Source organism: Lepisma saccharinum, chromosome 27 (assembly GCF_977018435.1).
Source record: "Lepisma saccharinum chromosome 27, izLepSacc3.1, whole genome shotgun sequence".
In the NCBI taxonomy this organism is placed as follows: Eukaryota; Metazoa; Arthropoda; class Insecta; order Zygentoma; family Lepismatidae; genus Lepisma; species Lepisma saccharinum.
The window spans coordinates 19,504,889-19,519,468 of NC_139255.1; the positions used below are offsets into that span (position 1 = coordinate 19,504,889).

At 37.3% G+C, this 14,580-nt stretch overlaps 1 protein-coding gene across 1 annotated transcript in view; it reads left to right on the top strand.

The window, feature by feature from the left end:
- The window catches only part of LOC145980182 (dipeptidase 1-like), a 319,741-nt gene extending 311,200 nt beyond the window's left edge, over nt 1–8,541 (top strand). The window contains exon 12 of the mRNA XM_083113214.1: nt 7,907–8,541. Coding sequence (XP_082969340.1) covers nt 7,907–8,008 — 102 coding nt within the window. The 3' untranslated portion in view covers nt 8,009–8,541. The remainder of the gene's footprint in view (nt 1–7,906) is intronic.
- Nucleotides 8,542–14,580: the final 6,039 nt, after the last annotated feature.

A 14,580-nucleotide genomic window follows, 5' to 3' on the forward strand; every position in this document is an offset into this window, starting at 1 on the left:
ACTTGGATAAACGTGCCAACAACAACAATCACAATAATAGTAATAAAGTAGCATGAAAGGCATTATTATCCTCATAAATCATGCAAAAAGGGGGTAGAAGTCCGTTCTCACGCACTTGTGTTGAAACAGAGGATTAGAAATATTTATTTTCAACACTTCAATTTCACATTAGCTAATAATGGAAAACAAGCACACAAACTGTTTTTGAAAGAAAGAAAGTGCATGATAAATGCATTCCGAATGTACATACATATGGCATGTAAAATTTCCATCTACAATATATTACTTTCACATGGAGCGACGTATTACATTATCAATTCATCCAACTCGTAACAAACCAACATTAATAGCAAATAATATCACGGGCCGCCATAGCATCCTCTGTTTTAAAACTTTTCTCACTTAGATCGTTCGGCGCTCAGGGCTACCCCTTTGCTACGGCATTGAACTTGATGAGACTGTATAATATTTTATAATATATTTCTACTTTCATAAAATTTGAAATCAAGGGGTTGCAATTACCCCTCTGCAGGTGCTCTTGGTCGTCTGGAAGGAAAATGTAAGAAAAATATGAAAATTAATTCCATCTTGAGTACCCTTTACCCCTGCTACTCTTTAATTCTGCCAGCCTGTTTTTTCTTGTACTTTAATGTTTGACCCCCACCCTGACCCCTCCGCTAGACTTAATTTCCGTCCAAGGTTGTGAGCAATGCACCCTGCCCCCTCTGGTTGCGCCACTGCGTGCCTGGTTAAGGCACCATGCAATGAAAAACAATTAGTTTTCAGTGAGGAGATTTTTGTTTGCTCGATCATTCATTTAGATAAATGAAGCTGTAATATTGCGTGCATTTCCTGGCAATAAGATACAAACTGTTTACGCTGAACTGAAATCGCTAAGTATATAAATTCTCCTTGGAGGAGAGAGCTCCTCCTAGGACTTCGTAGGATTTAGGAGCTACGTAAGTAGGCAACACTGGCTGCAGCCGTCCACGTGGTGATGAAGCACCTGGAGCGACACGCTGCCGGCGGGCTGTTTCCTTCCAACAGGTTTTGCAGGCGCCCGGGTCTTGTTGAATGCCCAGGTACCTTGTAAGCGCAGAGCCCCTTGAAGAAGAGGAACCCGGGTAAAGACGCAAGTCGACTCGTTGCCGTGGGCAGGCGAGCAGGTATACCTGTCCTCGCGGGCAAGCGGGCAGTGAGTAGGTAAAAGGCAGACTATGCAGGCCTTTGGAAGTGTTTTGGATGTCCCTCGTTCTGGTCGTCCATCAACCCGAAAGGAAAAGTGTGCAGACGTTAGTGTGTCGGTGATCCGTTCACCCTGCAAGAAGACCAGAAAACGTTTTGCAGAACTTGGAATTGCCAGGAGCACAATGCAGCTCCACATGAAAATGGACTTAGGCGTGCACGCATTCCGGCCAATGGCCATCAATGGGCGTATCAAGCTGTGCAGGGATCATGGAGGTGCACATACGGATGTTTTGGACAACTAACTGTAAATATTATTAATGTAGGAATGAAATAAGTAGAGGTGTAAAGGGACTTTCTGTACATCCTGTACACAGTCATTTACAAAAAACAAGGAAACGTGGTCGATATTTACACGTAACTATGGATTTACATAATTACATCATGCAATTTAGAATTTTACAACATTTACATAAAATAATCAAAGTTGTAAATAGCATACCTTCCTAATATATTTTTTAAATTCCAAAAACGAGTACATAATTATTAATTTTGTTGTTTTTAAGAAACGCAGATTAATTCTCGAACAATCATAAACTTGTGCAAGTCACGGATAATGTAAGCTCGCGCAGATGTTGATTTCCTGCTTTACAAATGGTAACATGAACTAATTAGTCTGGGGCGACACACGGTTACCTTAAAATCAGAACACAGCCGTAGATCACCATTATTTTTCTTTGCTACCATTAAAGTGTACCCCTATCAGAATACTGAATAGGTGACAAAACTTCCAATTGAACAAAACTATCCAATTCAGCCTTTACTTTCGGTTTGTATGCTGTATGGTACCTTGTATGCTTTTTTGAATATTGGAACTGCTCCCTCCTTGATTGGTATTGTAGCTTTAAATTGCTTAATAGTCTCACAAATATTACGAGGAAAGACTTCCTTGTACTTATCTGTTAAGTATTCAACTTTCTGATTATAAAAGTTAGTTGCTAATATACTGTTAACAAACAACTGTCCCTAGATATCCTTAACTGAAACCAAGATTCCCAATGTGGCCATAATTCATCCAACCAGCTTCTTCCTAAAATAGGTGTGGCCATAATTCATCCAACCAGCTTCTTCCTAAAATAGGTGTTTTTAATTTATTTCAGGAAATATACAAGGGCATTTTTTATCCTCCATTTTCTAGTTGCACATCCAGCATAACTCTCCCTACTATTGGTAATGGTCTTCCATCTGCATTCCGTAAAGTGAGAACACTCTTTATAACTGGAAGGTTCTTAAAATTCGTTGTATGGAATTCCTCATACCAAACAGATACTGCTGCCTCAGTATCTAATTCCAATTGGACCTCTTTTTCGTTGCACATCAACCTAAAGAAACAACTATAATTATCAGCTTCACTTTTAGAGATATTCAATTCAACTTCCGATTTCTGTACAAATAATTGATTTTTATGTACGCTATTCTCATACGAAGGATCACTTGAATGATTATTAAGCTTCACTTGTCTAACTTACTTTTCTTATTAACGTACACTTGTTGATCAGGTTCGACATTCACAACGTCTAATAATAAACTTTTCATAGATGTATAAATATCTGATTTAACCCTAGTTGCAGATTCATTTCTAATAAAGTTGTTATTTTTATTCTTACAGCACTGCTGGAAATGTCCTTTTAATCCACATTTAAAACAATGTACATTCCAACCTGGACATTTGTATTTATGATGAACGTTATTACACCTTGTACATTTAAAAGTCGCTTTCTTACTTTGCTGACTAACTGTTCTATCATTACGTACATGATGTGCATTACTAAATACCGTCTTATCTTTTGAAAAAAGAACCTCACATCTTGCTCTACAATTTCCATGGATTGTGATAAGGATACTGCTTTCACAAAATCAAGCTATTGTTCAGCTAATAATTTATTTCTTGTTACTTCACTACGTATGATAAAAACTAATTGATCTCTCATCATTTCATTAAGAAATGTACCAAATGAACAATTTGCTGCTTGATGCTTCAAAATTATTACAAATTCAGATAACATTTGCCCTTCCTCTTATCTCAACAAATGAAACTTATACCTTCTAGCTATGAAATTTCTCTTAGGCCTAAATGAGTTAACAACAAAGCACATAATGCTTCATATCTCTTGTGTGGCACTTTTGCGGTGCAACTAAATCGCTTAGTATAACGTACACTCTTCTGCAAGCTACGGAAATCAATGTACAAACTCTTTTATCTGCTGAAATATTATTTGCCAAACAAGAGTATTCAAACCTTTCCATGTATGTGTGAATATTGCCAGGTTCCACATCGAACTGTTCAAGAAAAATGTACATGATTACTAACCTCCATTATTCATATCTTATTATTCTTAGTAAGACTAATCTTGTTATACATATTATTCTTGTTACTTTCTTTTCATTTTCATCCTCGTCGCCAATTGTAATAATCTCCAATTAGGCAAAACGTTAACCAAATAACAACATTTATTTAACTTAAAACTTCATGTTATAAAAACTACATGAAATACATTAAAAAAAACAATCTATCTCCAACTAGCCTTGTTCACAGTACATCTTCTTAAATCCTTTATCTCTTTCTTAACTTCTATGATCAATTACATACACACACATCATACCTACACAAAACACCCCCCCCCACACACACACACACATACATACATATATATATATATATATATATATATATATATATATATATATATATATATATATATATATATATATATATAACTAACTAACTAACTAACTCCCTAGCCTTCTTAAACCCGAAGGTTTATGGCTGCAGCAACACAGGCCTTCCATCTTTCCCTATCTTGAGCAAGTTGTATATACTCTTTTCCATCCTTACCGATTTCCCTTAGGTCCATCTCAACGTTGTCCCTCCATCTTCGTCTTGGTCTTCCTATAGGTCTCTTACCATCAGGTTTCCCAACAAGAATCCTGTGAACTCCTCTTTCCTCTCCCATTCGTGCCACATGGCCTGCCCACCTAAGTCTTCTTGATTTAATTATTCTAATAATATCTGGACATGAATACAAATTATGTAGTTCTAAATTATGTAACCTTCTCCACTCATATGTCTCCTCATCCCTTTTAGGTACAAAGATTTTCCTAAGGATCTTATTTTCAAATACTCTCAATTTATGTTCCTCTTTCAATGTAAGGGACCAAGTTTCACATCCATATAATAATACAGGCAAAATTACTGTTTTGTATATTTTAACTTTTAGATTCTTAGATATTAAACGAGAAGACAAAAGTTTATGAAGAGAGAAGTAACATGCATTTCCTGAATTAAGCATACTTTTTATTTCCTCTTTAATATAATTTTCATTTGTTAATATTACTCCTAAGTATTTGAATTTGGAAACTGGTTCAAACGAGTTGTTATCAATAATTAGATTTTGATTATTACCTAACACTTGGTTTCGGCCTGTAAGCATATATTTAGTTTTCTCTTTGTTAACTTCCAAACCTATCTCTTTAGCAGTTTTGAAAAATATTTTAGCATTATTCCTAATTGTATTCACATCATCCCCCAGTAAGTCTACATCATCTGCATCTGCTAACAACTGAGTCACACCATTTAATTTTAGTCCTTCTTTAGTTTCTTTTACCTTCCTTACAGCATATTCTAAGGCAAAATTAAAGAGCAATGGAGATAATACATCTCCTTGTTTTAACCCATCATGAATTGTAAATTTGTCATACATATTAATACCCACACGAATTTTACTTTCTGTTTCACTGGTGCATATTTTTATCATACTAACAAGCTTCTTAGGTATTCCAAACTCTACTAATATATTACATAATTTATCTCTTTTCACCGAATCATATGCTTTTTTGAAATCAATGAATAGCTGATGTACATTTTGATTATATTCCCACTTTCTTTCAATTGTCTGTCTGATGTGAAAAATCTGATCTGTAGTTGATCTGTTACTTTTAAATCCACATTGATAATCACCTATAATTTCATTAGCATATGGGATTAGTCTTGTTAAAAGAATGTTAGATAATATTTTATGTGTTGTTGACAGTAGAGAAATTCCACGATAATTATTGCAGTTCATTGTATCACCTTTTTTAAACACAGGAACAATTATGGATTCTTTCCACTGTTGAGGGATTTCTTCTTTATTCCATATTAAACAAATTAATTTATGAATTTGACATATTAATGAATTTGCACCATATTTAATTAACTCAGCTGGTATTAAATCAATGCCAGGTGCTTTGTTATTCTTTAGCCTTTTAATAGCATCTTTAACTTCAGTCAAGTTAGGTTCTGGAACTAAAGGTTCTGCTGTGTGTACTTCATTTACTTCTGATTTATCTCCTACATGAACATTTAAAAGGTCATTAAAGTAGTTCTTCCATCTATTTAGAATATCGCTTATATATATATATATATATATATATATATATATATATATATTATTACATGTTGATATGTAAATTTGGGGTGTAAGGGGTGACCTTCCCCGTAGTACACCCAACTGTCAACCTCACTTCTACGTAGTACACCCTGTACTGCATTTTGCTGACTAACAAGGCTCTAGCTTCTCGACCTATGGCCAGTATAATCTTCGTAGGACTGTGTGTGCGTTGTCCTGTGATTTGCTCTTATGTGTGATGACTGTGCGTGACTTTTCAGAGCCTCAGATTTTAACCGAAGACAGAATATTTTAATATTTAATTTATACGACATTACAGTTTCTGACTACCATGCTAAAGGTCCCGGGTTCGATCCCCGGCCGGTTCAAATCCGGGAACTTTTCTAACGTTGGAAGCGGCACCGGCGCCCACCCAGCGTCGAATAACATGGGTACCTGGGGGAAACCCTGGGGGTAGAGGCGGTCAGGGGCGTGATGCTGATCACATCACCCCAACTCACGACCGGATCAAGAAAGTGTGGAGCGTTACCCCCACACCCCCTATACGCCTTCATGGCGTGGTGCTAAGCACATGGGAGCACTTTACACTTATTTTACAGTTATGTTATTTTAGTTATGGTAAGGGGCTGGACCGCGTATGGATGGATGATAAATAGCATAAGTGTTGACGGAACCAAAAATTAAATTCAAATTCAAATTGATAAGTAAATTTAATATTGTGTACGCACCTAAGTGAAAAACTGAATATGCTGAGCAAGGCAGAAATTTATTTTATTATAAAACATAAACTAAACGTAACGTTTCAACCTTCTAGCAAGGTCTTCTTTAGACTCTGCACCAAGTACAAATGTAACAAGGTACAAAACAGGACGATATATATACACAAAAATTACTGCCCTCCAAACTATTAGAAAGAGGAGAGAAGAAGGAAGAAGAATGAAGGACAAAAAGCCTGAGATTGATAGTCTAACCACATTCCAGATGAAAGAAAATGTTTAGTTAAATACCCTTTCAGGTGAAAGTACAGTTGACAAGGGACATTACTGCTAGAATGTTCCAGAACAACTTTCTAATAGTCTGGAGGTGTGTAATTTTTGTGTATATATATCGTCCTGTTTTGTACCTTGGTGCAGTCTGAAGAAGACCTTGTTAGAAAGTTGAATCTTTACTTTTAGTTTATGTTTTATAAAAAAATAAATGTCTGCCTTGGTCAGCATATTGACTTTTTGATATCATGGAAACAAGGCTTAATGGTGTTATAAATGTACCTAAGTGACTTGACGCTTATTGTTAAATGTCCATGTGTGAGAATACAATTAAAATGGATTTCCATTAAGTTGCAATTATTATACACTTCTAGTACTGATTTAATTTTTATGTGTTTCTATGAATATTACTCTTATTTTGCACAACTGTTCTGTAAAATTTGAATTTTACTAAGTTGATCGGTTTTAATGCTTCTCGCTCTCATGTTACAAGAGTTAGAAATATTGGTTGAAACAAAGCACTGACTCTCTTAGTGAGGTCATTTATAGCCTGAAGTGAGTAAAGGTGTTCCTTTTTCTTCTGGAAGTAAAGCGTGATATTTTTCCAACGTCAACAATTACACAATTACAATCACAGGTATTAAAAAAAATCACTGTATAAAGTGAGAGGGTACGGTATCCCCCGAAGCTCGCATATTTTGTTGCAATGTATCGCCCAGCTGTCTCATTCTCACCATGTTAACCAATAGAATCTCCCTGTTAGCATTTTCCACTTCAGGTTCTGCATGCAAAGCTTAAAAACGGAGACAATATTACTACTAGTAGTTTACAATGTAGATTCATCTAGTCAAAACTACATTTTTACTAAATCTATGTAGTGTATTGTTTGCATTATTTAGTTTCCCTATCTGCCACTTCGGTCTAATCGCGTCGCTGCGCAAGGGTGACGATTAGATAAAGTTGATGACAAAACAAGCACAAATAATAGCATGCCCTTGCCCAGGTAGACATACATTCGATTTTGAAACAGTCCTGTCTCAGACATTCTTCATATCTGAGTATGCCACAGACTTCACTTACTTCATTTTAGTCATATTTATCTTGCCCAGAGAACTTAAAGCATTAAACCTCAAGCTTTATATTTACATAGTTCTCTCATGCTTCAAGCCCTAAATAAATTCCGAACTTTTTGACAAAATCTTTGGGATACCCTGTATGTATAAAAGTTCCTATAGTTTACACACAAGCAGATCCTGAACTGATTGTATCCTCTCTGTATCTTTGCAGGTGAAAGACGAGTGGTCAAGCTCCGAAATTCCACCCTTGGAGGACATCATCCCTCCGCAGGACATGTACGGGAAGACGTACTGCAGGTATCCAGTCACGTGATAAGAATCCCAGAACCGCGGGATTCAAAGTTTCTAAAGTTCAACTCACTGCCATCGCGTAGGGGAGAAGTTAGTAATTATTTTCATGCCTTTAGTAGTGAAAACAAAGGCAAGCGGAAGTGCGTAAAACAGCCAACGATAGAGTCCGGTCATGCGTACAATAATTTATACTCATGGGTGTCGAAGGAGGTTGTTTTCAAGAGAAATAATATACGCATAGATTCCTCGAGGACAAATCTAGAAGTGCGTAACAGTTCGGAGTTATAATGTCAACTAGCATACTTTCTTATTAACATGAAGAACAACAGGTTCTAAAATAGACAATATGTAATTTATAGTAATATTCTACCCAACGTTCTACACAGAAGTGGAGGAAAATAAATAAGGTGCCTGAATGTAACGAGCAGACAAGATGTAAATTGATAAGGAAGTGATAAAAAGTGTTAAAGAAAGGAAAATATCAAATTATTGCGGTATTGTCTGTACTACAACAATCACCAAATTTTTCTCTATATTTGTTGTACAGTTTTATAATAGTGCTATTATTGTTATCGCAATTATCACAATAATATATATGTGTAATTTGTTGGAATAAAAAATTATTATCATATCTAACACGGAGCTTTGTCTACTTTCTTTGATTCATTGTTCGATTTTTGCTCGTTCTGAAATTTTTATGTGGTTCTGTTTCTTTGAAACACATTTGTAAATCCTGAAAAAGTGTCTACACCCATGTTCATGTGCACTCATGGACATCTCGCGGTTACAATACTATCGACTCAATTGCATATTTACAACCGTTAAGTGTCCATGACTGCAGTTCACAATAAGCCCCGTTTATTTAGCTGCACATATCGACTTCCCTTGCACTGATACGTCTCGTTGGTTACACGGTGCAACACTGACGCGTCTACTTCGTTCATTTGGTGTCAGGTAGTGTATTTGGTGTCTGCACTATTTGTACTGCATTATGGAGCGGTGTAGTGTGTGGTGTATTATCACATGGTGTGTGCTAACTAATCAAATGAACGTTTAAAATAGCAGACAGGTATTTGTTGAATCTTCTAAATTTGAACACGGTTATTCGTCTATTTGGTTGACGGCCATTTCCTTGCACCAGCCTGAGGCCTCCTCGATGGCGCAGTGGTTGCGTCGCCGCCTTGTAATCAAGGGGTTCCGGGTTGGATACCCGGTGGAGGCACATAGTGGTTTGGATCCCACTTTAAACTGTAGGTCCAGTCGCGATTAGCCTTACTGTGCGTAAAGTGAACTTAAAACACCAACTCAATCAATCATACCTTGCACCAGCCTGACACCGTGATACACCTGCACTACACCTAGTGTCAAAATGTGCAACGAACTACGTAGACGGGGCTGTAATGTATGTATGTTTGTATGTTGAGCATGTGCACACACACACACACACAATCACACACACAAATTTTTATATTTCTGATTTTATATACAGGGTCATTAGTGGATGTAGCTGGAGGGGCACGGATGCACGTGTTCCCTTCCAAAATGGATGATTAAGTATTATGAAAAGTATTGGTAGCATTATACTATATCACAACGAACAACAAATGATCGAGTAATCCATTACTACAGAGTAAAATAATATTAGGTCAGTCAAAAAGTAAATGCAATCATTTTTATTTTTATTTTTAACAGCAACAATAGAAAACTTCCAATGATATCATTTTCCAACATAGTCCCCTGCACTTCAATACACTTCGTCCAACGTTCCACAAGCTTTCCGATACCTGAGAAAACAAAGGTTTTCGGTTGAGAAGCAAGCCAGCACCGCTTCCTTCACCTGTTGATCTGTGTCGAATCGGCGGCCTCATAAAGCATCTTTAAGTGGACCGAACAGATTGTAATCCGACGAGGCGAGATCGGAACTGTATGCAGGATGCTCTAACACCTCGAAGCCCAGATTCGGAAGAGTTTGAGCGGTGTTGGCGGCGATATGGGGACGTGCGTTATCATGCAACAAAAGAATGCCTTCCGACAATCGATCTCCGACTTTTTTTTTCACTGGAAATTCAGGTCGTTTTCATTCCATGTTCTGGCGTTTACTCTCAGGTTCGAAGTGATGGATCCATGTTTCATCTTGTGATGATTCGTTTCAAAAAGGCTTCACCTTCGTTAGCATGTCTATCCAATACTTGCTGACAGATTCTCACACGATTTCGCTTATTCTCGTCAGTGAGTTCTTTAGGAACCCATCTCGCACAGACTTTATGAAAGTTGAGTCTGTTATGGATAATTTGATATGCAGAACCATGAATAACGTGCATATGGTTTGCCACTTCATCAACAGTCACTCGTCGGTTATTCAGAACCAGCTCACGGACTTGCTCAATGTTATCATCAATAGTGGATGTAACTGGACGACCTGCTCTTTCCTCGTCCTTCACACTTGTTCGACCGATTTTGAACTTTTCAATCCACTGGTAAACACTTCGCAGAGGTAAAACATTGTCACCGTATTGTGCTGAAAGTTTTCTATGGATTTCAGCTCCTGGCACACCTTCAGACTACAAAAAACGGATTACAGAACGCTTTTCTTCAGTTGTGCACATGGACAGTGGCGCAGCCATATTTACTTGCCAACACTGCAGTTCGAACTGTAGTGATGACGCTGTAACCTGCCACAGGCGAAGACAACGATACTATCTATCGGTTTGCGAGCGCAGAAAGCTGTACAGCCAACCTACGGAAGAATAGAAAAACATTGCATTTACTTTTTGTCTAACCTAGTAAATCAAAGTTTGACTCAAGTACATTAGTTTGCACTAGATTTATTAGACACTTCAAAAACTCGACTCCGGAAATATAATTAAAATCGTATTGGCTACAAGGGAATACTGTACAAGCAAGTAAGTGGTGGATAGAGATATACAGTATAACTGTAGGTCGAATATTTTACGTGTTTGTGACATGTTCATCCGAGGGAATGAATCCTGAATATTATATTTTTCTCTTTCTAATCATTCTTAATACAAATAACGTAGAACTATTTCTATTTCACAAAACTTTAGAAGTTACATCGACGTATAATCGAAGGGTCCTGCGTTAGTACCCCGGTGTAGGTGCAGTGATTTGGATAACTCTTTGAACGTCCAGTACATATTAATTCATCTAACTACAACATAGGACCTAAAATGAACCCTGATAATTATCCTGTGGCGAAATATGTATGCTTACAGTATATTCTGCGACTTTCGCAGAAAAAAATCTAGTTCCGCCTATGTACAGGGTGTCCACCAAAAGTGCATAATCAAAATTAGGTACTAAGATCTACGTTCAAACGTAAGATCATTGTTGTCAGAGCAGTATAAATAAATACAGGCGTAGAGGGTAGAGGTTACTTAAACCAATGTAACCCATTATGAACAGCCGCAACGACTCCAGCATTTGCAATTGAGAGCTCATGGTTGTAGGTTGTGTGGGAGGAGGGGCAAGAAAAAGGGAGAGAGGTGTAAGGGTAAATTTAAAGCCAAACTGGCCCTTTGTTCGAAATTTGAGCGGAATGTCAAGGAGATTTTAGGAGGCGTTAATGGAATGAATGAGATCTTGATATATCATTGACAAAAGTAAGAGAGATGTTTCAAATGGAATCATAGATATTGTGCGCATGATGTATTTGCAAAGAGGAGAGAAGGTGGTGAATTTTGATTGATTAATTTAGTTTATTTTACTTCGCGTTTTGTGCCACTTGTGGCTAATTTGCGAAGATGGGGATGACTGATGACATGATGAAATTGATGAATGGGCACTCACAAACATCCATGCCAAGGGCGGGATTGGAAGCCGGATCCCTTGGCGCCGTATTGGGATGTGCTAACCACTGCGCCGCGGGATCCGGCTAGGCGGTGAATTTGGATTGGATTGGAGGAATGGCCACCTCTAAAACAGTTTTGTTGTTGATTTGTTGTTGATTTAGTTTATTTTACTTCGCGTTTTGTGCGTCTTGGCTAATTTGCGAAGATGGGGATGAGTGATGAAATGATGAAATTGATGAATGGACATTCACAAACAACCAAGCCCGACCGGGATTCGAACCCGGGACCCTTTAAAACAGTTTCGTTATCATTCTTTTCTGTTCATTTTCTCACACATCAACACAAAAGTGTGAACAGAAAATAATAAATTTTCACTAGCGTGGTCTAGGTGTCTTCCGACGACAACTCACAACGGTTTTAATTCTCGGGTAGGCATTGTGACAGTTCCACAAATCTCCAAAGTTAACAGAACCAAACTGCACACTCCTGGGTTTCTTCACGTTTGGCCATGCTCGTCTTTGACCTGCTGAATCGTTTTCTCCTTAACGACAAGGTTGCAAATTCGGACACGCCTTGGTAATGTAAGTTACTCTAGTCGGTTTGTGGATTATTTGGTTTAATATATATATATATATATATATATATATATATATATATATATATATATATATATATATATATATATATATATATATATATATATATTAATAATTCTGGATGCTAACCAGGTTAGCACATTCTGGATGTAGGAAATTTATGATAAAGGTTCCAGCTAGCACACGTTTAGTAGCTAAAGGATATGATTCGGTTAATATTTCTTCTAAAATTGACAGGCATGTGTATGGGATATCCTCACGCCTGTGTACAACCTAGGACCCGCAAGTCCAGGCAGCCAGCACGAAAACTAAGGACAGAAGTGACAAAGACCTACTCTTGGGAAGGCAAATTGAACACTGGTCCGGATCCCACTTAAAACTGTAGGTCTAGTCTCTATACTAATATTTTATACAGTTTTTTATTCAGCGGAGTAAACACGTAAGCGGAACGTGCAACACCGCTCGCAGTGACAGCCTGCAGTTTCAAAGAGCTTCCAAACAAGACAGACCAATATTCTGTTGGACTACCCAATACTAAGAGAAGGTTGTTTCGCAAAATTGATGATAACGGTTTTTTGACAAATTTAAAAAATCTGAAAATTAAGATTTATGTTTGAATCCGTTCTGTGTGCATCATACCAAAATATTATTACGATCGGATAATCCGTTCCTGATTTATAGAATTTCAAAAAGCGCAATTGTTTGCAAAACTAATAAAACCGGCACTTCTCTTGTTCTCACGAAGATACAAAATAAGAGGAATACTTGAAAGAAAATTCGGTTACCTAAAGTTGCTAATAACTTATTGATATTAAATGTGTATCTTTTCGAAGGACTCGTGCAACAAAGTGGCCATCGTGCCATGCGTTTCACAACAGCTACAGACGACAGACCAGTGAGTGAAGTTAGCTGTAGTAACTACATTTGTGTTAGCACATGATGTCAATCTGCTTTTTTGTAATCTAGGTACACATTGCGAGAAGTTTTAACCATTCTCACCTGATGTTCCTATCTTCAAACCCAAGAAACAACACGATGTGTCGTCGGTGGCACTGGACATGTTACTTGAATGGTAGGTCGCTTAAATGGCATTCAGAGTTAGGTAGCCTTTGGAGAGTTGCATCACTATACTCTATCCCGGGAATCTCTGGAGTAAGGTCACACATAACGGCAGAGAAGGGAAGAAATCGAGTCGGTTGAGCGCAGCAGAAGACGCTCCAGAAAACGACCTGCAGTCCTTTTCCCCACGTGTTCATTGGTCGAGCCCTCTCCAGTCACTACTTGACCAGAGACTTGTTTTCTTTCGCTCGCTCCAGAGATTTGCCGGACAGAGTGTAGACACATTAAAGCTGTATACAGGAAACGTTTTCGAAATAGTACCATTTCCATGTCACTTGTGTGGATAGGAGGAATTTCCTAAAGAGATCATTTTTCACTTTAAAAGTAGTTTTTCGATTGTTTTTGCAAGGATTCATTCAAATTATAATATTGTAAGGAATAAACAATAATAAGAGAGACAAAACCTTAAAATATTTTTTAAAAAAGAGAACCTGAAAAACTTAGAAGTTGCAACTTAAGCCAGTCTCGTAGTTAAATCCGTCTGCGCTTTCAGATAGACCAGCTTTAACTACCATATTTTTTTAAAGTCCTCAGTTCGTGCTTAAAAACGAAGTCTTAAAAATTGCGACTGCACTAACACGATATATCACTTCACAGCTTCATGTGCTCATAACTGTTGAAGAGAAAGGAATATAATATTTTCTCAAGCAAATAATAAAATATAGCACTGGCACTGTTAAAAATTGAGACATATGCAGCATGTACAAGTGAATGTGAACATATAAAAATTGTATTCAAAGTTGATATACAACTGTACATATACAACAGTATAGTGTTGCCTTATCGTATATTACGATGTGGGTTGCATCGTTTTGTTTATGAATTCCTTCTCCGTACGGTTTTTAAACTTATTCCTCAATACGAACTGGTCATATAAACTACATAAACTTCACAACTTTATTGAAAATACGAAAGTTGTGTTTATGTTAATCTTATCATAGTCACATTACACCGACATCTCTTTGGTCAAAAAATACTTATTGTGAGATTCAAATTGCATTACGTTCAAGTATGTCCCTGGTATGGTTTGCGCGGTTTCACTCCATTCGCAAGCTAGAAAATCTATTTGA